This window comes from Hoplias malabaricus, chromosome 2, assembly GCF_029633855.1.
Source record: "Hoplias malabaricus isolate fHopMal1 chromosome 2, fHopMal1.hap1, whole genome shotgun sequence".
Lineage (NCBI taxonomy): Eukaryota > Metazoa > Chordata > Actinopteri > Characiformes > Erythrinidae > Hoplias > Hoplias malabaricus.
The window spans coordinates 1,282,483-1,309,033 of record NC_089801.1 but is presented as its reverse complement, the minus strand read 5'-3'; the positions used below and the strand labels follow the sequence as shown (position 1 = coordinate 1,309,033).

At 37.9% G+C, this 26,551-nt stretch overlaps 2 protein-coding genes across 2 annotated transcripts; both read left to right on the top strand.

The window, feature by feature from the left end:
* The first annotated feature begins 2,009 nt into the window (after positions 1-2,009).
* LOC136687790 (uncharacterized) lies at positions 2,010-16,376 on the top strand. Its single transcript, XM_066662344.1, has 8 exons — positions 2,010-2,048; positions 2,776-2,975; positions 4,605-4,744; positions 10,476-10,776; positions 11,463-11,602; positions 12,956-13,044; positions 13,191-13,257; positions 16,336-16,376. Exons 1-8 carry the CDS (start codon positions 2,010-2,012, stop codon positions 16,374-16,376), a joined length of 1,017 nt encoding a protein of 338 aa, XP_066518441.1.
* On the top strand, positions 16,258-26,069 carry LOC136673469 (NACHT, LRR and PYD domains-containing protein 3-like). Its single transcript, XM_066648959.1, has 11 exons — positions 16,258-16,372; positions 17,366-17,483; positions 17,973-18,125; positions 19,239-19,274; positions 19,664-21,485; positions 21,903-22,076; positions 22,390-22,563; positions 22,811-22,981; positions 23,323-23,496; positions 23,640-23,686; positions 24,705-26,069. The coding sequence occupies exons 2-11, from the start codon at positions 17,369-17,371 to the stop codon at positions 25,244-25,246; spliced, it is 3,408 nt and encodes a 1,135-aa protein (XP_066505056.1). The 5' UTR covers positions 16,258-16,372; positions 17,366-17,368; the 3' UTR covers positions 25,247-26,069.
* Positions 26,070-26,551: the final 482 nt, after the last annotated feature.

Below are 26,551 nucleotides of genomic sequence, written 5' to 3'. Positions count from 1 at the left end.
ACAAGCACTCATGCAACCCCATACCATCAGTGATGCAGGCTTCTGAACGGAGTGTTGATAACAACTTGGGTTATCCTTGTCCTCTCTGGTCCGGATGACATGGCGTCCCAGTGTTCCATAAAGAACTTCAAATCGTGACTCATCTGACCACAGAACAGTCTTCCATTTTAAAAGACCCCTGGCCCAGTGCAAATGTCTGAGCTTGTGGAGCTTGCTTAGAAATGGCTTCATCTTTGCACTGTAGAGTTTCAGCTGGGAATGGCTGAGCCCATTCTGTTATTTCCTTGACAGTGGAATTCCTGTTTGAGGTGCAGTGACGTTTAAGGGCCCGGAGATCACGAGCATCCAGTAGAGTTTTATGGCCTTGACCCTTACACACAGCAATTGTTCCAGATTCTCTGAATCTTTTGATGATGTTATGCACGGTTGATGATGATAACTTAAAAGTCTTTGCTATTTTACACTGGGTAACACCATTCTGGTATTGCTGCACTATCTTTCTGTGCAACAATGGTGGAATTGGTGATCCTCTTACCATCTTGGGTTCAGAGAGAAATAAGATTACACTTTTCTGAACATGTCCTTTGCATCGGAACGTGAAATTTGCCTTGTTTTGTTGGTCTTCTAATGGTTACTGCACACAGACATAATGCATTTGCCTTTCAAATAGCCCCTTGATTTGTCGCAAACTCTCAGTTGATGGTCAGATCAGGTCAGGATCAAGACAGTCGAAGGGTAAACAATAAGGTCACAGCTTTGTGCAGCGTTGGGACAGAGTGACAGAGATCACTCACTCACTCCACTGTCTTCCAAAACTGACAGAGAGAGAGAGACCGAAAGGAAGACGCACAGAAAGTAAACACTGAATCTGAAGACGCACAACAAGGGACAAAAGGAGAGGGTCTCTACACATTTCCTGACTTTGGATGCTAGAGGTGAGCTTCAGAATAATTCATATGCCATCTTGTCTTTCCATGATGATCCAAAGCTTCTGTTTTTCATTTCTTTTTTTTCCCCAAAATGCTATGACAGATGGACCAATAGACACTGAACATAGTTACGTTAACTTACATAAAGTAATGATGTTTTTCATTGTGGAGATCCTTCTGACAGCGAAAACATTTGTAAATGTGTGTATAAGCTGTTCTTGTTTTTCACATTTGTTTAACAGAAAATGAAGATGTTGTACGGGTGCCTGCTTCTTCTTTCAGGTAAAACTCATTTGAGGACTGATTGTGAAAGACTTGACATTCTGAGATCAGATTTTAGATACAACTATATGTGAAAAAGTTTGGCCAAAATCCCTCATTTTGTTTAGCAGAATAGGCAGAATTCACTTAAAATGTACACGGTATGTATAAGCACATATGGGCACTCCTTTTATTGAGTGATAGGCGTTACTTTAAAGGGAACTTTTGTACATTGGTGGGGAATTGCAGTTCTCTTTTTGAGGTTTGTTTACATTCAGAAGTGCAGCAACTTTTAAGCTGGAATTGTATATTTGAAGAAAAAAACTACTATAATTTGTACATGGCTGAAATATAATTGTCTCTTTGAATTACCACAGAATAATTTGCAGTTTGTGGCATCTATGATGCAGCTGGCAGTCTCCCAAATTTACTGGGCTCCTACCTTATTAATCTGAAACAGCAAAAACAAGCCAATATTTCCCGTGTATGGATCATATGGAGAATAATGCAAAAACATCACATCTTTCATGTTTTTTAACATTTGGAGTGTTCTGTGAGCAAAGAGAGAGGAAACCTAGCATATATGACTTAGCCACTTTGTTTTGTACTCGTTTACTGAGACAGTGTCCTCATAAACACATTAGACAGGTTTCAGCCCATAAACAGATAGTAGAGCTAGCAAATGGTGAGGAAACACCTTTTGATTTTTATAAAAAATTGTTTGTTGATTACAGTTGTGAATGTTGCTGAACTGTAGAGTTTATGAATCTCCATAGGAAAGTATTGCTCATATAGTGAGACATTCTGGAGCAGCTGCACATGAACAAAAAGGTCACTATACTCAATGACAAGCATCAGGTAGAGAGGTAGAAATGTCCCCAGTATTGGGCTGCATTCTCTTGAAAGCTGAAGCACCATTTTGGCCATGTGTTAAAGGAAATGACACGTTCATATTTGCAAAGCAAATGTACAGAGTTTAAATGCTCTGCTGACTCTATAACTGAGGCAGAAAGGAAAACAACAGTTTAATTTCCATTGTGTCAAGTGGACAAATGTGCCTGTCACATGTTTATGACTTGGAGGGACAGGGCAAGCACATGCCTGTGTCCGAGACACGGGACGCCAGCTAACCTCTATTATTTAAATTGCTCTTTACACAACAACACAGCTCAGTGAATCTGGAAGAGCCGGTTAAATACACAGTTCTGTTACGTATGTAACACATATGTATATACGTATGTTTAATGTGAACATATTACGTATGTTCACATTCAGAAATAACAAATCTGAATTGGTGTCCTGGTTTATTTATTAATTATGTAAACATAAGAATGATATATTTACAAAAAAAAAAAAATCCTCATGAGGTCTGTCTAAGTCTGCACTTTCCTTGGATGCAGTTGTTTGTAAATTATAGACTGTATTCAGTAGCTCTTGGAACATTTTCACAGGTGCATGCATTTGGCCACATCAACTCATGAGCAGATTAACTACAGGTAAGAATCAAAGAGCAACAAAACCTTTCGTTAGGAGTACTGACCATTTACTGACATTTATACTAAAAAAGGTCTTTTCTCTTGTCCAGCGGCCACCTGAATTTAGTGCAGGGTCTTGCACAGTTACGGTTTATTCCCTTCAACCCTGGTGGAGGGTGGATCTGTTGGCTCAGTACCAGATTAGCAGCGTGGTCATTACCAACAGAGTTGACTGTTGTTCACAAAGGATAGATGGTGCTGAAATACGCATTGGAAACTCCTTAGAAAACGATGGCAACAATAACCCCAGGTAAATCTTATTTTTATCAACATAGAAAATAATAGAACATAAAAGAATAAAGAATACAAATGTGCAGCAAAGGCCTCCGATCAACAAGTCTTGCTTGGTCGGGGTATTAAAGGAACACTAAGTAAGATTTGGCTTTTATGCTTTTGGGGCTCCCCTTGTGTAATTCATTATTGCAACACTGTACTGAAATCAATGGGAAGGAACAGGGAAATGGATTGTTGTTTCCTACCCTCCTCCATACATTACAAAGTGTAGTTTCTGCTGTGCTGAGCCCAGAGTTGCTCTATTCTCCCATTCTCAAAATGATTTTGAAACTATCTTTATGATATCTGCATTAAGAGGAAAGGACATTGTTTGCTGCAGCACAAAGGCAACAGTATCTACCAACATTTATTTAAGAATATTTTTAATGTTCAAACAACTTATTCTGTATCAGTTTTATCAAAACTCAGTTAATTGGAAATCTAAAGAGTTCATTAGATAGATAGATAGATAGTCTTACCCTTAGAGATAGGACTGTTGTGGTGAGAGAATTTCCCATGCTGTATTGTATCAGGGCTCAACAATGCAATATGTGAAATTACCATCCCAAATTACTTAATTCATACAGATTCTAGTGCTACGCTCCTCACGGTCACCTGGAACTGACATAAACTGTACCTTTTGATGCTGCTCCATGACTCTGTGCCGGTGGAGCCAGTTGGCCTTTCGATAGTTGGATTATAGGTTGCTAGATGAGATCTCAAATTCGCATTTCTCCATTTCACAGAGACTTTTCTGGCAAAGATTTCATATATTGCCTGGTCTGAATTGCCTGGCTTTCCCTTTTCATTCGGTTGAAAGCTGAAATGCTGCATTTGGTTTTGAGACTAGGATTGCTGCCATTGTGTCCATTTAGTAAAATGAAGACTGACACTCAGCCGTTCAGCCACAGTTCAGAAAATTTGGAAAAAATTACACTCAACATTTTTTAAGATTTAAAAACAAATTTATTTAACATTCATTAACCCCCCCACCATCAACAAAGGCCGTGCAAAAAAGGGAAGACGTACAAATTGCGGTGGAGATGGTTCTTGCCATTCCTTGGGCTGATCAATAGCACAGTATTCCAATATTGCAACCTTATTTAGAGACAAATACTTTGTTACTCTTTCTGGAAAAAAAAGAATGCATAATGGGGCAGTTGCCTTCATGAGACTGGGGTGGAATCCAAGATCATATACTGATTATTAAACATATTCTTTTACAAATGCATACACTTTATTGGGTGTTTTTTTTTCTGAAATCAGCTGTCCATGTCATCAAGAGATCTGTCCTTTGTGTTGAGGCATGAACAGTTTACACACCATGGAGTTCTCACAACTCATTGCTCCCTAGCATCTCAACACAGAACCACGTCTCTCACATCAAGAGAGAGTCAACAGTATCCGGCTTCATATAAAAACAAACTTACTGGGAATATTGTATTAGACAATAGAAAATTAATAATAGATGTGTTATTTCCTTGCTGTTGTTGGATGTGTTAATAGGAGGCCTGCAGAAAGAAGCTACAGAGGATTAGACATGATTTTTTATGTTGGTTTGAGAGTGGATATCTTTATTATTAATATTCAAGCAATCTTTCTACAGATGTGCTGTCATCAAATATACATCTGATAGTTCATCATACAACTTCAGCTGCAATATGATTGGTCGATATGTGAATGTAATCATCCCTCAAAATGGAACAACTCTGACCCTTTGTGAAGTGGAAGTCTATGGAGTTCTAGGTTCGTTCATTCATTCATTTTTTGTAATTGCTTCATCCTGAACCTACCCTCTGTGATTGGGTGTAATTCAGGAAGAGAGCCTGTCCATTACATTGAACATAATGCAGTACACTAAACAGTTAATTTGTGCAACAATATCTCTGATTTTATCATTCAATTATCGTTAATCATACCACACTGCCACTGTGTGCATTTTCTACTTTGTTAAATTCGTGTTTGTAGAATAACAAGCTGTTGCTTATACGCTCTTTTGTGGGAGCTTGTTAGCCAGCTGATTTAATAGCTTTAAAACATATGGAAATATCACTAACAATCAAATATTTAACTAACCATCAAATATTTTCTTTCTTTATAATAATTTTATAATATTTATTCATTGGGCTGTTTTTTAAATCCAGAAAAATCTAATGTTAGTCTCATCTTAACAAACTGTAAGGTTCAGAAATCTTAATAAAATTGATGAATTTTTGGGGCAAGAGATCAGTCATTTTGATATTAATATTTTCACTGATGTTCTCACCAACACAGTGCTTCTCAATCCTGCCCTGGTCTATCATAGCAACTAATCTAAGCATAAGAATAGCATATTTTAATATACAGGGTAGGCCATTAAGAAAGAAAGAAAAGAGAGTGTTACGGAATTAAAGGTCTGTTGCACACTGGCGCTTTGTGACAGACTGCAGCTGCAAATCAGTGCTTTACCTGGAACACCAAGTCTTATAGTTGTCACAGCAAAGCTAATCAATTCCATCAACATCGGCAAGAGCAAGTACTGCTTTGCTCTGCCACAAGATGGAGGCAGACAGCAGCCTCCAAGGCAATTAACAGCATCTGCTGAGCTCCTAAAAAAAGGAGAACCTTCCCTGAACTTTGTGCTCAGTTTTGAGTCTGTCATTCTAAATGCTTTTGGGGGAGACTCTTAACTTTTTTTAAAACTATTTTGTGTCCTCAAACTAAGCCTTGAGTGATTCTCAGAATAAGTAGCAACATCATTCTTGAGAGTTACCTTAAAGACCAGTGTTTAACAGCTTTATTTCCTGTTTGTTTACATCAGCTCTGATCTTGAGCCCAACACAGACTCAGCAGTAGCTCACCCCAAAACCCCATGATGCCATAACCTCCCCACCCCTGGGGAACAGTGTTCAGTCCAGGGGTTGGCCACCTTTATACAACTTGGCTTTGGGACGCGTTAAAGTGTTAAAATGTGTGAGTACACAGAGCTACAATCATCTCCCTATGTTGTTTTGTAATGCAGGAGGCAGCAGTGAGCGTTGTGGTGTTTAGGCTGATGCTCTTAAAGAAGAAAATGAAGATGATGATGAAGTACAGAAAAAGATATTGAAACTGCAGTTGAACTTGTGTGTGTTTTTTTTCTTTATGAGCTTTATTTAGCTGTAATTATTATCATTTATTATTTAGCTCTGCGTGTTTTTGTAATATAGCCTTAGGCTAAAGTTTGGGGTGAGGAGGATTCAGAGCCAACTTGGAATCATGGCAAGAACACACCCTGGACCGGTCCCCAGGACATCAAACACTCTCCCAGTCCCTCACACTTGTGGACAATTTTACATAGACCCAGTCTCTCTCTCACACACACACACACCTGTGGCCAATATCACACACTCATCCAGTCACTCCCAGGCTCACATCTGTGGACATTTTCACACACAGCCAATTCAAATAACCAACAAGCGTTTTTGGACTGTGCACCCAGAGGAAACCCACACTGAAACTGAGAGAACACAGTAAATGAGTGTACACAATTACAGCTCCACCATGCTGCCCCTTCAAAAGGAAACAAATAAAGACCTCCACAGAGTACACAATTAAATATGTCTGCAATTTTATGCGTTATCTATAATCTAGTAGAAGACAAAATATAGACTGTGGCATGTGAACAATGCCATGTTTTATTTTTTATCTTTCCACAAGTTTACATTCACTACAAAACTACACTGTAACTTGTAGGAGAAATTCAACCAACCAAGGGTACCCAAACTTTTCCACACGACTAATAAATCTATTTATTCAAATGTTATTAACAGGAGATATTACTGTTGTATTTGCGCTCTTCATAAATGAAGGAAATGTAGAGTTAAATTAATGAGTCATCCAGCTTAAAAAGCTACCACAAGATCTATAAAAAATTACTAGAATTCAAAATGGATGTGTTTAACCTACAAACATGATTCACATAGCAGAATAATCATCTGTGGCAGTAAACACACACACACAAGTGCCCAAGGGTGAACACACACAGTTGACGAGAGTGCTCTTCTGGGGAGCAGTTGTGGGCCTTACTCAAGCTGTGGATTGAGGAGGGAGGACAGTGCTGTTCCTTCACTCCCACCTCCCCCTTCCCCCCTGCCTGTCAACCAACGACCTTTCAGTCCTAAGCCCTCTTCTCTAACCATTAGACCACAGCTAATGGCAGTAGATCAGTGAGTAACCCAGGTCCTGTCATCACCCACTCAAACAGTCATCACCATCATGAAACCAGCAAAGGGCGAACCTGCAGATTTAAATGTTCTATTAGCTTTGTCTGAATGCATAATAATATTTACGAATGGCTAAGGGTTTTTTCTTTAACTTAAAGTAAAACTGTCATAACCACCAAGACAGATTTTTACACTTTTTTTCTACTTGTGACCAAAGGTGCCAGTGATTATGGTGCTACCCATGTAACCCTAACCCTGTTTGTATATGAAGAATAAAGGTGGAATTTCCTGAACATCACATTTGCCTCGTGTTGTTGGTCTTCGGAAGGTTACTGCAGACTGAAAGAATGCATTTGCCTTGCAAATATTTCAGAGTCCCTTGATTTGTCACAAACTCTCAGTTGATGGTCAGGTCAGGTTTAAGACAGTTGAAGTATAAATAATAAAGTTACATATTTCTGTGCAGCCTCAGGACAGAGTGATAGAGATTCTCGCTCACTCACTCCACTGTCTTCCAAAACTGCGTTTGTCTAGTTCTCAGACAGACAGAGAGAGAGAGAAAGAGAGAGAGTGAGAGAGAGCGAAAGAAAGGAAGGGGGACGCACAGAAAATAAATTTAAAATCTGAAGACCCATGACAAAGGACAAGGTCTCTACACAGTTGCTGATTTTGGATGTTAAAGGTGACTATCAGATTCATTCACATGTAATCTTGTCTTTCCATCCTGGTCAAAAGCCTACATTTTGGTTATAAAAGTTATAATTTTGGGGATACGAGGCTGAGTTAGTGTTGGAATAGAGTATCAGACTGTTGACATTTTAACATTTCCAGTTTTACTTTTTCCCCGAAAAAATTGTTGGAAATCCAAGATGGACCAATACACACTGAAAACAAAAAGCATTTAAAAATCTAATAACATTCACCTAAACTATGTTTCTTCTTCTCTAAATCTGTTATTGTGGAGATACAACATTTTGTTCTAACAGTGAATAGATATGAACTTTTATCTTCTTTCACATTTCATTGGTTTAACAGAAAATGAAGATGTTGTATGGGTGGCTGCTTCTTCTATCAGGTAACACACATTATACGTACATATGATTATTGAAAGTGTAGCAAAATCATGACACTCTGAGATCAGATTTTATAAGATACACCTATGTGAACAAATGTAAGTGTTCAAGGTCCCTCACTGTGTGTAGCTGAAGAGTAGAATTTGCCGAATTCACTTAAAATCTACACTACATATCCACGTATTTATGGCCACACCTTTTAATGAGCGATTTCAAAGGTGACATTTCTGATTTCATTCAAAAGACACTTTATAAAATTCTGAGGAGGTTTTCTAGCTCATCAGTCTGTCTTCGTGATGGAAACCGGTCTAATGTGTTTACGAAGCCCCATTGTCAATAAATGGTTAAAAATGGTACGTTAGTTTTCTTCTCTTTGCTCACGGCACAGAAACTGCGTCTAAAAGGGTTTAGACAGAGAAGAGACCTCCAAACATTGAAAGGATTGAACCAAGATGAGGATATTGCTCTATTCCTGCTCCATAGATGTCTTATTTTTGCTGTTTCAGAATACTTAAGGGGGAACTGACTCTAAATTCAGACCACTCATTGTATGAAAGTAAGCACGGACTGAGACTGCTACAACAAAACAACTATAAAATATTTATAATATAACTATAAAATGAGTTTCTATGGTAATTCAAACAGTGAATAAAAACTGACAGACAAGTTCAACTTCAATAGCGTACAAAGTGTTTTTCCCCAAACATGCCATTCCACCTTAAAAGACATAGAGCTTTTGAATGTAAACAAATCAGAACGAGCTTCACTTCCCAGAATCATGGACGTTGCCTTAAGGGACAGCCATTTCTGACAGGTTTATAGTTTGTAAGTTCTCCATAAGAAAGCATTGCCCGTATAGGGAGAGGCTCTGGAGCAGCTGCACATGAAAAAAAAGGTCACTATACCCAATGACAAGCATCAGGCAGAGAAGTAAGAGGGCCTCAGTATTGGGCTGCATTCTCTAGAAAGCTGGAGCACCATTTTGGCCATGTGTCATAGACAATGACGCGTTCATATTTGCAAAACAAATGTACAGAGTTTGCCTCGCAACTGAGGCTGAAACACTTTAATTTCCATTGTCTCGGGTGGAAAGGTGCCTGTCACGGGTTTACGTGAAGCCACCTGACCTCTATTTTTTAAAATTGCTTTCAACACAACCCAACAACACAGCTCAGTGTACCTGGAGGAGACTTTTAAATACCCATTTCTTTTACGCTAGAAAACAGACATCCCCATTGGCTATCACGATGCTGATTAATGAGGGGAGGAGGAGGGCTACTCTATCCACCCAGAGTGCGAGGCCAGTTGTGTTCACTTCACTCCCAAACTTTTGATTGAGACACCAGGGGCCTCATTTATAAAGGGTGTGTACGCACAGATAAGGGTCGGAAACATGCATACATAACGTCCAACGCAGAAACTGTGATTTATTTAAAAAAAAAAAAGCCACAAATGCAACCCCTGAGCACAGTCACTGCTCCTCTTCTCCCTGGCCTTCAATATTCTTGCTGGCTTGTAACCTTTGAATTGGTGTTTGTGGACCTCTGGAAGTGCTTTGTGTGATGGAAAAGCACAAAGTAAATATGATTTTTTTTTTATTATAAGTATGTTCCATGTTTGTTTTCAAGTGACTGGAATGATAACATTAGCTGTTACAGATGTTATGAGTTTGTTGTGAGTGAGCCAGTGTTACTTACTTTTCAACTTTTGCTCTTAGCAACGAGAAGTTAAAACGTGAGGTGGGGTTGAGGCAGAAAAGAGGGTGAGTTTGAAGGGAAGGGCGTTGCAGAATTACTGTTAATGTTTGGCGCTGAGACGCTAGTGCGACATCTGCTGTCAAAATCTTGGATAGTGCACATTTAAATGTTCTGTTTAAACTCTGTAAACAAATATTCTCTTTCAAAAATAGCAAATCTGTGAAATGGTGCCCTGGTCTATTTATTTATTATGTTCATATAGGAATTTTATATTTACAAAAAAACCCTTCAGCTGAGTTTTTGTCAAAGTCTGCATTTTCCTTGTAAACTGATCATTTGTTTGCACACTATACACTATAAAATAGCTCTTGGAATTTTTTTGCACAGGTGCATACATTTGGCCACACCAACGCATGAGCAAATTAACTACAGGTATGAATTTAATATCAGCAACACTTTCACCAGTACTGACCGTTTACTGACATTTATATAAAAAGAAAGGTTTGTTTTTATTCATCTCCAGGGGCCATCTCACTTCAGACTGATGTGGCCTTAGGAAAAATTGCTACTCAATCCTCATCATCATACCCTATGTTTCTTGCACCTTTTGCCATTGATGGAAACAGAGACAGCAACGTTTACGCCATGTCTTGTTCATATACGGATTATTATTTTAAACCCTGGTGGAGGGTGGATCTGTTGATTGAATACCAGATTAGCAGTGTGGTCATTACCAACAGAGGTGACTGCTGTCCAACAAGAATAGACGGGGCAGAGATTCGCATTGGAAACTCCTTAGAAAACAATGGAAACAATAACCCCAGGTAAATACTATTTTAAACAACATAGACCACAACAGGCCATAAAAGGCTGAAGGACACCAGTCTACCAGTCAATCTTGCTCAGGATATTAACAGACAAAATAGCAATTGCACTTAGAGGAAAAGAAACCAAATTCTTTGATGTATGGCAGCCTTTTATATGCTAATTCTGTGAAGAACTTTGACTAGTAAAACTATTAACTTATAAAGGGTTATATATCTCACACATGGTGATGAGCCATGACAACCTATTTATTAACTGATTGATTGATAGCTTTTTGTACTTTCACTCTATTTTCAAATTGGATATTTAAATTGGATATTATAATTGTAATCATTTTCAAAATTGATGTTATAATTGTAGTCCTTTAAAGAGAAAAGTTACAAAAAGAAAGCTGTAAAGTAAAATCAAATTGTATAACAATACTTTTAATGTTAAAACAACTTGTACTCTATTAGTTTATAAAGTCTAAAGAGTTAAATGGACTCAACACAGAAACGTGTCTATCACATTAAGAGCCATGTGTCCTATTAAATCTAAAAAGAAACTTAAGGGGAAACATAATTTATTACATGATATAATTAATAATATGTTACTTCCCATTTCCATGGAACACTCACTAAAGAGGAGATTTTATTGTGATGGTTTGGATTTATTTATGATTAATATGCAATCACTCTTTCTACAGATGTGCTGTCATCACAGATATACCTGCTGGTTCATCATCCACCTTCAGTTGCGATATGATTGGTCGATATGTGAATGTGGTCATTCCTAAAAATGGAGCAATTCTGACCCTTTGTGAAGTGGAAATCTATGGAGTTCCAGGTTCATAATTAACATAAATCATTCATTTGTTGATATTCTGTAAGAGCTTCATCCAGGCTCTACCCTCTATAACTGGGTGTAAGGCAGGAACAGAGCCTGGCAGCTGCCAGTCCATCACAGGAATCCTAAAGCAGTAAACTGAACAGTAAATTTGGGCACCTTTATATCTGATTTTATCATTCTGTCTCACCCAGTTACCACTGTGTTCATTTACAGCTTTGTTAAATTTGTAATTGTACAAGCCCTATTCCAAAAAAGGACACTGAATAAAATATAAATCAAAACAAAATATAATGATGTGGAAATCACTTAAACCCTGTATTTAATTGAAAATAGTACAAAGACAACATTTTAAATGTTGGAACTCAGAAAGTTTTTTTTTATTTGCCAGCTTTGAATTAGATGCCAGGAACACTTCCAGAAAAGGAAGGGGGTTTGTTCACCACTGTGTTGCATCATCTCTTCTATTAAACAACACAGTTTGGGAAACTGAAGGGACCAATCACTTTAGTTTTAAAAGTGAACTGTTTTTTGATTCTTATTTGTTATATGACTATATCGAGGATGTGTTTAGCTCCCAGACTCTTTTACTAAGGAGCCATGCTGCTGTAATCCATGCAGTATGTGAATTGGCCTTGTCTTACTGAAATCAACAAGGTTTTTCCCAAAAAAGACAATGTCAGATTATAGGCATGTTCCTCCAAGTCCTGTATATATTGTTCAGCATTAACGGTGCCTGCACAGCTGTATAATTTTCATTTAACTCTTAATATAATAAAATGGATGAATGCTGGACAAGAGGGCAGTCATTTTTATATTTATAGTTTCACCGATAATTCATCAACCAACTCTGCTCTCACTAACACAGTGCGTCTCAGTCCTGCTCCTGGTGGGCTACTCTTCTGCATGTTGAGTATGCATGTTCAGCTTCTAAAGGGGCTATTAATGAGCTCATTACTTGCATCAGGTGTGTTGGGAGTAGAGGTGGGCGATATGGCCCTAAAATAATATCACAATATTTCAGGGTGTTTTGGCAATAACAATATTCTTGACGACTGAAAAATGCTTTTATTAATTTCAAGAACACACTAATGCACCAAAATAAATGTTATATTAATATTGATCATATTAAATTAAATAAATTTTGAAGGAGCAATAAGTCTTTTTTAGCACAAAGTAGTAAACAATATTAGAATATTTTTCATGTTCCTCCCACATGGGGTCTGTTTAAAATAAATGAGGAACAGAATTTCTGACATCTCCAGGCCACTAAGTGTCAGTATAACAGTTGATCATTGCTGCTGTCAGCTGAACGACAGATGCTAAATACCTTCACTGTTCCTTTTCAATTAGCTGTTACTAAGAAAATAAATCTGCGGGTGAAGTTCCACACCAGTGAGGATATGATCGATTCTACAACCAGGCACAACGTCTTTCAACAGGTATTTGTTTTTGTGAAGAGGAGAAAATAATATGTATAAATAGATAGAGATTCATCTGCTGTTATGTTATTAAAATGCAGTTCTATGAAGGATAAAATTAGCATATTGGTTATAAAAGTGAATTGTCTTATCATATCTCTCCACAGTTTCAAATGGTGTCCGCACTTAAACTCTACTGGACTCAGGAACCAGAACTGGAACATGAAAATAAAGGTAAGAAAGAAAAGAGAGTTTTACTTAATTAAATGTCTGTATTATAATGAGAAAAATCTCATAAAGACCTAAAACATTTTACGACATTTCTTTTTAAGCAGAAGACTTGTGTTCCAGTCAGTGTTCAGGAAAAGGAGTCATGCTACAATAATAAGAGTCCTTGGGTAAGACTCCTAAAATTAAACCTTTTGCTGTCTCTGTGGGAGTACCCTCAAGGGTACATATTTGTAACTTTAATTATGGAACATAATTGTACATTATTCTATTATAAATGTAGATATTAAAATTGTGTTGATTTCATACGCCCCATTTCATCTCCAGGACTTATATTATGTTTTTTTATTTGACACAGTTCTATAATCAAAACTTACAAATATTCCCCTCTCCTTCTTAAGAAGAGAGTGTAATGTACCTTTAGGGAACACAACTGGAATTTTAAACTCTGTTGTACCTTTACACTGTTTGTACCTTGGCTCACTTATGTGTTATAAACTCTCAAAAACAAGTTTATAACACTTTGTGGTCAACAAAGCTAACTACCATATCAACACATCAAGAAAGTGCAACAACATTACTTACTAGTCCAACCAGAAGTCAACTGTCTTATGTCAGGTTGGAATTCTCCAGAATTTCTCCACAGTCTACCATCTCTTTGATGTTTCTCTAAGTACTTTTTCTCTAAAACTAATATCGTTTTGTTAAACATTTTATGAATTAACCTCAAGAACCTCATTAAAAGTTACCAGTGGTTAAAGTATGTGTGCACAGAACCACATCTGTTTCTTTTTTGTTACTGTATACTGTAGGTGGCAGCAGTGAACTTTGTGGTGTTTAGGTTGATGCCCCTGAAGAAAATGAAGGATGATGTCTCGACAAACTAAAAAATGTAGTTGAATTTGTCTGTTTTGCTTACTTTGTTTGCTGTATTAGTTATATAGCACTACATGTTTTAACATATCCTGTTAAAATAATGAATAATAATAACATCAATCTGGGGGCATAATAACAGTGCATTAATCAGAGTGTTGCAAATCTGAGTCCATTTCTACTTCAGTGTAATTGATGATGGTGGGTAATGGTGGGTGGTCTGAGGCTGGCAGCAGTAGATGGAGGTGAGCAGCTGGTCTGGTCTGGTGTGGACCGCAGGAGAATCCAGCAAACAATCTTCCATCAGTGGACCGTCACTTTCTCAGAAAACAATAAAGAGAAGCAGTTAGTTTGGTTGAGTGCAGTAGAAAAATGTGTGTGAATATTTTCCTTAGTGTAGTGACAGATCTGACTGTAACACACTGGAAGGAGGGAAACCAGAAGGAACACAGACATTAGAGCATCCTCAGACAATGAAATCCATCCGCTCCACCTTCCTCAAACAAGAGAAATTGTGAGCACAGCATCGCAGAACACATCATCCGAGTTTACTATGATTCCCCATGTCCATGAGTTCCTAAAACAACAACCTTAAACTAGAAGAAGAGGTTAGTTGCCAAAAGCTAAACTGAACAAGTGGGTTTTGAGCCTAGATTTAAACATAGTTAAAGTAGTTAAACTAAGTAGACTTAGTTTAGTTTCAGAATTGGTTGGACATGTTGCAGAAATCTCAGTATTTTGTTTTGCTTGAATTGAGGATAAATGTAACTCCCTGCCTCAAAGGAATGTTAAAAAGCTCTGCTGCCTCTGAGGCAGATTTTGTAAATACACTTTCCTGCACACTTATGTTATGACATGCTGTCACATGCTGTTGTACTGTCACTGTCACACCGCTCCATGGTCCTGGGGTTGTGGGTTCAAGCCCTGCCTCATGTGACTGACTGTGAGGAATTTGGTATGTTCCCCCGTGTGGGTTTCCTGTGTGTGCTCCAATTTCCTCCCACAGTCCAATAACACACGCTGGTAGGTTGGCTGGCTGCCCCGTCCAGTGTGTGCTCCCACCGTGTGACCAGTGATTCCAGGTAGGCTCAGGGCTCACCACCACCCTAAACTGGATAAGCAGTTACAGACAAACTGCACTTGACTCGTTCTGTATCCAGCAACTTTTCTAATCAAGATACTATAGACTGTGATCTTCATAAATGAATTAAAGAATGTTAGAAAGATGTACAATATTTAAGATAACACTTTATTCAACCCAAAGGGAACTTAAGTGTCACAGTATAGTACATAGTACATAAGAGAAGACAGTAAGAACAAACAATAAATTAATAATAGTGCACAATAAAAAGTGCACAATAAATAGTGCAGGGATATAGAAGTGGGTTACAGGGGTTAAACAGATGTGGTCCAACAGTGGTATGAACCTTAATATATTAAAATTGAGGAGGGTCTATACGTTTGAGCTCTGTATATGACACGAGCAGCCTCAGCGAATTTTGCGCTAAGAAACTTAAGTGATAAGATATATTTGAACAGTGTTTGTTGACTTCTTGCATCACTACTACCTGGGGGCACAGTGAGTGGTGAAGTCTAGTGCATAACACTACTGCCTTTCACATATTAACATAACAGACTGGGGTTCAAATCTCAGATGGAGACAGAACCATAAAAAAAAAATATTCAGCCAACAGCGTCCTATATCCACTAATGAAGGACCAATTAGAGGACGACCAATAAAAACTGCATCAACCGATGAGCTCATGTCTCTGACTTAACATCTAGAAGGTGGGGTAGGTGTGTGTAATAGTAGGCAGTAATTGGACACGTTTGAAAATTCAAGCAGCTCTGCTGTGTCTCATCCATCCGTACTAGCCCAAAACACACACACACACACACACACACAAAACCACCACTACTACTCCTGACCATTTAAAGAACAAAATGAAAACAATTGAGGTCACGTGATCGCAGCGTGGCGCCTATTCAGTGCATGTTTACAGGTCTTAAGGGCAGATGTAGGTTTCGGTTTTGTCTGGGGACTTTCGTTTTGGACTAGAAAAGTTGCGCTTAAGGAAGAATGACGTAACGGGTTTAAATGAAAGGCAGCGTCTTACCGCTGGCTGTAAATAATGAAGGGTCTCGTTTATTTTCCTTAGTAAATCCAGGGAGTCGTCCGTTAATTCATGTTAATGCTGTTTATCCGGCCAGGTTTTTCTGACCCCAGCCCTGTCCACTACATCCAGCGGTGAGTAGATTCAAAACTGAAAGCACTTTTAACAAGGACCAAGGAACGACTTTTTAACAGCTTTCACTGTTTCAGAGTTAATGTCAAAGACATTAGATTAAGAATAAAGCACGAGAGACTTAGGTTCAAATTAAAGCAGAGAATTAAAAGAAGTGTCGATTTAGACTATGATTAAAGCTATAAGTTATAATCAAGACTTAGACTTAAATAAAACGACTAGCCTTAGCTTGTATAATCTCTTTGTGAAACAAAATGGAATGCTCTGGAGCCCCAAAGACCTAAAGCCAAATGTTTCTCAGTATTTTTCAACCCTGGTGCTGGAGGCCCACTGCTCTGCAGATATAAGCCCTGCTTTAACACAACCACTTTTATTCAATAATGGGCTGTTAATGAGCTGATTTGTTGGATCAGTTACTGTAGGAGCAGGGGGAACATTCAAATGTGCAGAGGCAGGGTCCTCCAGGAATAGGTTTGAGAAATACTGGGTTAGAGGATATAGCTCTACCCTTTTCAGGCTGTGGAGCAGATCATCTGTGTTCTCTGGAATAATTGAACACAGAATTCGGCACAGACTGGTGCAGTTTGATGGAATTCGCACTTTGCTTATTTTTTATTTACTTGTTTGAGTTTATTTAAAAGAATGTTTATGCACTGAGGTTATACCCACAATGTGTGTGCTGCACTGTTATAAATCACTGTTTACCATTTTACAGGAAGAGTACACACTTTCAAATGATAAGCATAAGTCATGTGATTAACAGGAAACCCTTGCGTGGACAGGTTTTCGTAACAGACATTGTGGGACTCATAACTGAAAACTAGTTCTTTTAATTCCATTGAACTAATGTATTATTTAAAGTGTATACTGAAAGGTATAAATCTTCATGTAAACAACATTTATCTGTATTTGGAATTTTGCAGCAAATATTCTATTCTTTTGGATGAAGTGTATAAAAAAAAATGAAAACTATTAACTATTGTCTTTTTCCTCAGTTAATGAAAATGGAGCCTATCATTGAGCTGTTGTTGGCTGCTCTGGTGATTGTCCTTTCTACCTTCCTCTGGAGAAAGAGACCCTTAACTCAACCCTCAAACACTCAGCAAAATGAATGTAAGACATTAATTTGTGAATTTGTATTTACTGTGTAGTTTCAACAGCTAACCAATGGTCATAAGGTGTGTAACATGCTATGTTTTTTAGCTCTTTAAGACCTTTGGACATATATGACACAGGAGTTCTACTAGTGTGCATTTAAAACACGAACAAGACCTACTCTTCATTGCAATTAAAACCAATATAATGCCCAAGCTCCTCAATGCCACTGCTGCACCATTTAATGTGGTCGTTACAGTTCTTTACTGTAACGTTCGTTACTGAATCAGTAAACGATATTCTGTACCTTACGATGTGGACTGTTCACCCCGGTTCGCATTTGTATTTGTCAATGGATCACATTTTCATGAATTTACATGTTGTCAGTGTCTGCTGATTAGTTTCCAAAACTACAATCTTACACTTCCATGCAAAAAACAACTGAATTTTTCAAAATTCATGTATTTCATATAATACTGCCCAAGGATAATTATATTTCTGTTTCAGTGCAAACAAATCTGGTCCAGAGCGCTGCCTTTCCTCCAGCTGGTTGCTCTGTTGTTGTGACTTCTGGCAGCACTTCAGTTGTTCCAGCACTTAATAGCAACAAATTCTGTGGCCCAGCTATCTTCAACTTCAACAGCAACACTACAGACAAAGGTATGTCCATATGTCAAATGATTGATTTTCTTAGTTCCATTTGTTCTCTGATTTTTTTGCACCTAAACTGAGAATTGTTGTTATATATTGTTTGTGTTTAATATATATACATATATATCTCATGTTATTATTAATAATAACAATAATGTATTTCTGTTTTTATATTTAGTTTATTTTTATATAAAACTTTGATTGGTCCTTTTGTATGTCAGTCAAATATGTTTTCCTGAACTACTAGATGTTTTTTGGCCATGGTAATTGATGAAAGGTACCAGACTCTTCACATAGTTGCAGTGTGAGACCATTGTACGTTTAGATTGGTTACAATCACAGAACAAAATCACGAATAATAAAACTTAGCTCAAGATAAAGAAAATAAGACTAAAAACAGGAAAAACAAGAACAAACCTGTGTGTGTCTGTGTGTGGGTATGTGATAAGTGGGAGGCTACAAATACATCCCTAAATGCATTAATCAGGGACAGCATGTAATAATTATGGGACAGCATGTCATAATTATTATTATTTATTTAAAAAGCACCTTTCAACACACCAAAAAACACTGTAATGCAATCTGAAAAAGGCAGGTATTCAGGTATTTCTCAGAAAAGCATGGGTTTATCTGAGGTTTGGAGAGAGCTGGGAGGTAATTACCTATTAAGAAAATCAGAAAGGTAAAATGGGGTGTGAACAGGAAGTGAGTGCTGAGTTCTATGTTTCTGAAATCTTTAGCCCAGCAATGTTCATGAGCTGGTCTGGACCACAGTGGACATGAGGGACATCAGGAGAAGCAATTAGTAGTCACTCAGATTTAAAACTGCTTAATTTCAGGCAATTACTTTCCATTTACATATCTTTATTTCAGCCAAGTACGGATGGTGGAATTACATCTGAGGTTTTAATATGTAAATACATTTGGACATCATTGGCACTGGAATGGAACAGAAAGCCATGCTGTCTAATGATATATATTTGCATATTTATATATTTTATGCCATTTAGCAAATGCTCTTGTCCAGAGCAAGTTACAGAAGTTGCAGTTTGTTCTCCAGCTAGTACAAATAGGTCAAAAATACACCTGAGATATTTAAATGCTTTATTTCCCCCCCCACAGATTTTACAGAAGCAAACAAAACCAAGAAACATTCAGGTAAAATGTAAACTATGTTAATAATAAAATTCATTTAATGCTTTTTAAACTCCTTTTAAAAGGCTGTTTTTCTAATAATAAGATAAATAGCTATTCATATAAGTATACATATATTATGTATAGGATCATTCCTGCTGTTGTATTAGAATCCAACAAGATGAAGGCAGTGTATGTATTTTTGCCAATTCATTCTTGATACCTGGAAAGTAAAATATAACTACCACAGTTAAAATATGAGCTCTTATTTGATTTTTTTCCCCAATACATTTTGTATTAAATAATAATTTTCAAACCAATATGCTTTGTGTATGTAACATTTCAGTGACTGGCTATGGAAGGTACATTTTATGTATGATTGATTAAATTATGCTGCTTGAATTTTCTCTCAGAGACAAATGCACTTAAAATAATTCTGGAGAGACACAAAGCCAACCTGAAGAAGAAGATTGAGTGCATATTTGAAGGCAAAAAGGACTTTAAAAACAAGACGTATCTGAAGAAAGTGTACACTGAGCTCTTCGTCACAGAAGGGGAACTCAATAATGTCAACAATGAACATGAAATTCTGAAGATTGACGAAGCCTTCAGGATGCAAAAATCCCAGGACACTCCAATCAACTGTAATGACATCTTTAATTTACCAGGGAATGAAGAGGAAATTAAGGTTGTGCTGACCAAAGGCATTGCTGGGATTGGGAAAACAGTCTCTATTCAGAAGTTCATTCTAGACTGGGTAGAGGGAGAGGCAAACCAGGATATAGACTGTGTGTTTCTTCTCCCGTTTCGTGAGATTAATTTAATTAATAATGGAGAGTACACTCTGATGGAGCTACTTATAGAATTCCAGCCTGAAATTGAAGGGCTGGAAGACACAAGCATTTTTGAAACTTGTAAGGTTTTGTTAATCTTTGATGGGCTTGATGAAAGTCGACTTCTTCTGGATTTTGACAGGAGCATTGTAAGGAGCTCAAGAAAGAAAGCAACAGTGGATGCACTGATCACAAATCTCATTAAAGGAAACTTACTTTCTTCTTCTTTAGTCTGGATCACCTCCCGACCAGCAGCAGCCAATAAAGTCCCTTCACAGTATGTAAGCTTATTCACAGAAGTGCGAGGGTTCACTGATAAACAGAAGGAAGAGTACTTCAAAAAGAAAATACTAGATGAGACTGAAGCCTCTAAAATCATCTCTCATATTAAGACATCTCGTAGCCTTTACATCATGTGCCACATCCCTGTCTTCTGCTGGATGACGGCCACTGTTCTTCAGGCAATGCTGAAGGAAAATAAGGGAGAAAATATTCCCACCACGTTGACTGAAATGTACATTCATTTTCTACTCATCCAAATGAATCTAAAGAATCAGAAGTATGACCAGAAAGTTGAACGAGACCTAGTAAACCTCCAGGAATCAAATAGAGGAGTTATCCTTAAACTGGCAAAGCTGGCATTTGAACAGCTGAAAAGGGAGAACATAATGTTCTATGAAAATGATATAAAGGAGTGTGGCATTGATGTAGGTGGAGACTTTGAGTACATTGGTATGTGCACTGAGATCTACAAGCAGGAATCTGTAATTCATGAAAATAAAGTCTACTGCTTTATCCATTTGAGTCTTCAAGAGTTCCTTGCTGCTCTTTATGTTTTCTATTGTTACGTGAAAAAGAACATGGATGAGCTGCAGTTTCTGCTTGAAGGCCCACTTCCTGAAGGTGTCACTTTCGTTAGCGATGTGCCAAAAATTGTGTCCTTGTACTACCTGCTGATCAAGGCAGTGGACAAATCTTTGCGAAGTCAGAGAGGATATCTGGATCTTTTCCTACGCTTTCTCCTGGGCATTTCACTGGAGTGCAATCAGAAACTCCTCAAAGGCCTACTAACACAAATAGAAGATAGCAATGAGAGTGTCCAGAAATTGATTAGATACATTACAAAAATACAACGCAAAGATATATCGACTGAAGCATCCATTAACCTTCCGTTCTGCTTGCTTGAAATAAAAGACAGGACACTATTCACACAAATCCAAACATACCTTATTTCAGCTGAAACTCCAGATAGAGAGCTACCATCTTCAGTCTGCTCAGCTTTGGTCTACATACTTCAGATGTCAGAAGAAATACTGGATGAGTCCAACCCAAAGAAGTACAGTACATTAGATGCAAGCTGCAGGAGGATGGTCCCAGCAGTGAGATGTTGCAGAAAGGCTCTGTGAGTATTTAAACACTTCTTCAAATTAAGAAACTGGGCTTAAGTCATGTCCTGGACTACAAGACAGTTTGAATTTAGATTCCACATTAAAAGTCAAATGTGGTCTATGACTTTGCATACCCCTAATAATGTAGCTTTGTGCAAAGTGAAGATTTCATTTGAAATCTTAACATACTGAGTTGAATAGCAGTGACTGAAAAAGATTTGGCAATAACAACCCTTAGCCTGTATCTTGATATTTTTAATAAAGTGTCATTTGAGGTTTAAGGCCTCGATTTGTAATTATTCTGTTTGGCAGTGCCTGTGATTTCTCAGGTACCATGGAATACTTAGATTAGTTGTTGACACAGTGCAAGGTAGTGAGCCTTGACATTTCAAAGTCTTATTCATTAACATATTCAAATGTACTTATTTTAGGTTTAACAGCTGTGGACTCAGTGAACAGTGCTGTAAAACTGTGGCTTCAGCTCTGCAATCACCAGACTCCCACCTGCTTGAGCTGGACCTCAGTAACAACACGCAGATCAATGCAGGAGCAAAGCTACTTTCTGAAGGACTCATGAGCTCAGAGTGTAAGCTGAAGAAAATGAGGTCAGCATTTAAAATGCTTGATTCCTATTAAGAAAAATATATAAGACCACAAGTTTGGCACTCTAGTGTCTAATGATTCTGTTATTCTTAAGTGTGGCTTCCCATACAGGGTTTAAGTCTACTCCAGGACTATATCTTCCTTTCAGTGGAAAATCACAATGCAAAATGCTGTGTATTCCAGGACTAGGCGTAATCCCTGTCTGGGAAACCACTCCATAATGTTTTCAAAATATGTATTATTTAAATTTTGTTGTTTAAATGCATCCTCACTATATCACTGTTTTGGTTTCTGTTTTTATTATTATTTTTATAGCTTGGCAAGTTGCCATTTGAGCAAAACCAGTTGTGAAGCTGTTGTATTGGCTATAAACTCTGCCTCTTCAACCCTGAGAGAACTGGATCTGAGCTATAACGACCTACAGGATTCAGGAGTGAAGCTGCTGACTGATGCTCTGAAAAACACTAACAGTACAATTGTGATATTAAGGTGAATGTCACTTTTCATTGAGATCAGTTAGTTCAGCTGTACGTTTAGTTCTCATTCAGCAAAGTTCATATGGATAAATCTGATTGTAAACATCATTCACAATGGGTGCACCTTACATTTACTTAGTCATTGTAAGGGACATATACAGTTTAGTACTAATAGAATAAATCTTTATATGAAAAATTACTACAGAGCTAGGGTGGGCAAGAAAGAGTATAGCTTTTTTTAATGTGATGTTGCTGTACAGATTGGGCTGGTGTAACCTGTCTGCAGAAAGCTGTAAAATGTTGACTTCAGTACTCAGCTCTGGTCGACCCCTGACAGAGCTGGACCTCAGTAACAATGACCTGCAGGATTCAGGAATGAAGTTCCTCTCTGCTGGATTAGATAAACCAAACTGCAAACTGGAGGTCCTGAGGTCAGTACTGTTATAATGTGCTATTTTTCAGAGTTTATTTGTCTGGGAGTGTGATTCACAGCCATGTCACAGCCATCTTTCATCAGCAACAAGCCTAACTTCTTCACTCATAACATAACACAATGCTAACCAACATGGACATTTATTATTTGATGTGACAATTTTGGCATTTAGAGTCTAGGTGCTGGTCTATTATATTGCAGTAGATTGAAAAGAGGGCTGCTTCCTCGATATAGTTTTTGGAATTTTTTATGAATGTATCGTTATCAGTTTGAAGAAATTAAAAACTTGTAAATATCAATCCTTGTTCCTATCCTTGACATTGTCTATCCTTGTTTAAGGTTGTCTGGATGTTTAGTAACAGAGGTAGGCTGTTCATATCTGGCTTCAGCTCTGGGTTCAAACCCATCCTGCTTGAGAGAACTGGATCTGAGCTACAATCAGCCTGGAGAATCAGGAGTAAAACTACTCACTGAGAAGCTTGCAGATTCATGTTATAAACTGGAGAAACTAAAGTATGTTTTACAGCCTTTTTGTATTCATCATACAGTTTAAAGCTGCAGTTACAGTTAGCATGTATGCCATGTTGTGAGAATGAGGAAAATTCAGGGCAAAAATGTATGGTTCACAGACTCGTATTTCTTTCTGTTTTTAACAGTACAGATGCTGGTGGCCCTTGCAGAATCAAATCAGGACCTCGAAAATGTATGTTATTTAAATTACATACACAGTTATTTGTTTTGTTGCATTGTGAGACCATTAAATACATTTCCATTAATTTTGAGGGAGACTTTCCCATACCTCATCAATAAGTATTAATAGAATAAATCTAATTCTAACTTTACCCCAAACTTAGAACATGATTTCACCTTAAATTTCAATTATTTACATTGTTGGGACAAGTTAGTGGATCCCACATGCAAGAAAAGTTCCTAAAATTTGTTTTTCTGTAACATACACACACTTCTTTTGTATTTCTCCATTATGTTTTTCTAATTCCATTACTGTCACAGCTCGGCAGGAGAAGAGAAGGAGGTGAACGTAAACAAAAGGGAATTTTATATTTAAACAGGACCAAAGCAAAATAAGCATGGGTAATACAGAGACTGAATAAGGACAAGACTAAACTAAACAGGATTAAACAAGGACAGACAGGAAACAGCCATGAACTGGGGTAGACATGGGAGACGCAGCAACAGAGAAACGCACATCTACACACACAAGAACCAACAAGGAAGCACAGCAAACAAAGGGGTATATATACAAATCACTGACAAGGAACACCTGGGACTGATAATGAGAGGGCAGGACTACAAAGGAGACACTGATGAGAGGGCGGAACTAAGGCGGGACTAGGACAGAGACAAGAACAACAGACAGGGCCATGTGATAAATGAGGACATGGTGAGGAAAACAGACACAGGACATGACAGTTACATTATATAATTTTAGGCTGAAGTGGTATTGAAGATAATTTCACATGTAGTTCTTCATTGCAAGTGCTCATTTCTTACACTTTTTTCACCCTATATCCTCATTACACCTCATCCAATTAGTTAAGACACTTTGCTTCCACCTTTAGGTATCTGAAGCATCATCTGTGATGTCCTGATGACAGTGCCAAGGTTTAGACCACTGCATAACAGCTTAATGTGTTTTACCATTTCATATCAACCAAAATACGTATATATGACCAAACACATTATTGACCTTCTTTTTACAGATGCCTGTGAGCTCACATTTGACCCCAACACAGCACACCCCTGTATTTGCATATCAGAGGGAAACCGAAAGACAACCAAAACGCAAGGATTTCAGAACTACGATTCACATCCAGACAGATTTAATAGCCTTATTTACGTGCTGTGTACAGAATGCCTGTCCAGCCGCTGTTATTGGGAGGCTGAGGGAAGTGAAGACATGATGGGAATGGCGCTGACATATAAAGGACAAAATAGGGATGAAGTTGGTGATGACGCTTTTTTTGGACACAATGGATATTCCTGGCTCTTGCAATGTTATGGGGCCACATTTACTTACTATTTGTCTCACAAAAACAGGAGAACTGAGATTCATGCTCCATCCTCTTACTCAAACCGAGTTGGGGTGTATCTAGACTGGCCGGCTGGAATTATTTCCTTCTACAGTGTCTCTTTGGACACACAAGCATTGACGCACATACACACTTTCTACTCCACCTTCACTGAACCCCTCTATGCAGGGTTCAGTTATAGGAATGTTGGCTCAGTAATGTTTTTGTGTTAAAAAGCTAGAGAAATATTCATCATTTAGATACTGTAATGATTTACCCATAACACCACATTGTATTGCACAATGCACTGGCTGTCCTTGTGATTAAAGAGACTCCTTTAATCAGTGGAACGTGTGTTCGGTTTCACCTATGGCCCCTTGGACCTACTTTTAGATCTTTGGATGATGTGTATGGTTTGTAGTGGAATTCAAAGAGTGGTTATTAAAACAGTAGTTTTAATCATGGACATCAATAAGGCAGGAGGGGACTTGGAATAAAACAAAATATTCAAAATGTAACCATGTTATGACCTGTTTAGAAAGTGCTTAGAAAGTAAGGTGTTTCATAAGAATTAATCGCTAAGTTAGACCAAGATAAATCCGGTCCTTCCCACTCTCCTTTCTACTGCTTCTCTCCTGCACTGGGAAATTATGAAAGAATCAAGGAGATGAAAGGAGCAGGACAAATTATGCAAATGTGCCATATCTTCCACATCACTTGCCACTAATTCTGCAGCCATTTCCAGTCACTACCCTGTATCAGTCTACACTTACTTGTGTATGACTTTCTGTTGCATTTTATATTTTGTGTGGTTTTTGTGTGAATTTTCCCCTTCAAATTAAGTACATATCATACATGGAAAACAGTGGACGTATCAACACAAATAAAAAATTGTGCTCAGGTTTCACCTGAACCCTAGTGTGGGTGCTATGTTACACAATATATACACAACATTCTGGCATGCTGCTGCAGAAGACATTGACATCGTGGATTTTACAATAACAGGAAACAACATTATTTGCTGAGGGCTGTCATTGAACACACCCTGGAAGGGGGCGCCAATCCTTTCCAGTTAAACATGATTGTCCTAAAAAACTTTTACTACATACAAATGCCCCATAAATATACCCTTCATTTCAGGAGTAATATAACATTTTAAATCATGTAGTGTATCTAATAGAATTCTATAAAATTGACAACATATTATACAGAGACACAGTTGTCACGCCCTCGTCCCGTCTGGTCTGTTTTCTCAGCACATGGCTTTGTTTTGTTGTTGTTCTAGTCCCGCCTTTGTTCCGCCTCCTTGTTCGTCACTCTCGTTATTTGTCTCAGGTGCGTCTCGTCTGTGTTTTGTATTTAAGTCCCCTTCCCTCACTTCCTGTTGTCGTTCATTTGTTCTTGGTAATGTTTTGGCCCATGTTGTTCTCGTGTTTGATTCCAGTTGCTCGGTTTGTTAGAATCCCTAGTTATGTTGTTTCTGGTTCTCGTTCCTAGTCTTGTTCTTTCTTCGATTCCTGTTTGCCCTCGAGTTCATT

Coding starts and splice junctions, on each gene's coding strand:
- LOC136687790 (XM_066662344.1), top strand. CDS start 2,010: ATGAACAAAAAGGTCACTATACTCAATGACAAGCATCAG. Junction 10,777..11,462: donor AATGGAAACAATAACCCCAG/GTAAATACTATT, acceptor CTCTTTCTACAG/ATGTGCTGTCATCACAGATA. Junction 13,258..16,335: donor ACTGGAACATGAAAATAAAG/GTAAGAAAGAAA, acceptor TTATCCGGCCAG/GTTTTTCTGACCCCAGCCCT.
- LOC136673469 (XM_066648959.1), top strand. CDS start 17,369: ATGAAAATGGAGCCTATCATTGAGCTGTTGTTGGCTGCTCTGGTGATT. Junction 19,275..19,663: donor CAAAACCAAGAAACATTCAG/GTAAAATGTAAA, acceptor ATTTTCTCTCAG/AGACAAATGCACTTAAAATA. Junction 22,564..22,810: donor AGTACAATTGTGATATTAAG/GTGAATGTCACT, acceptor GTTGCTGTACAG/ATTGGGCTGGTGTAACCTGT.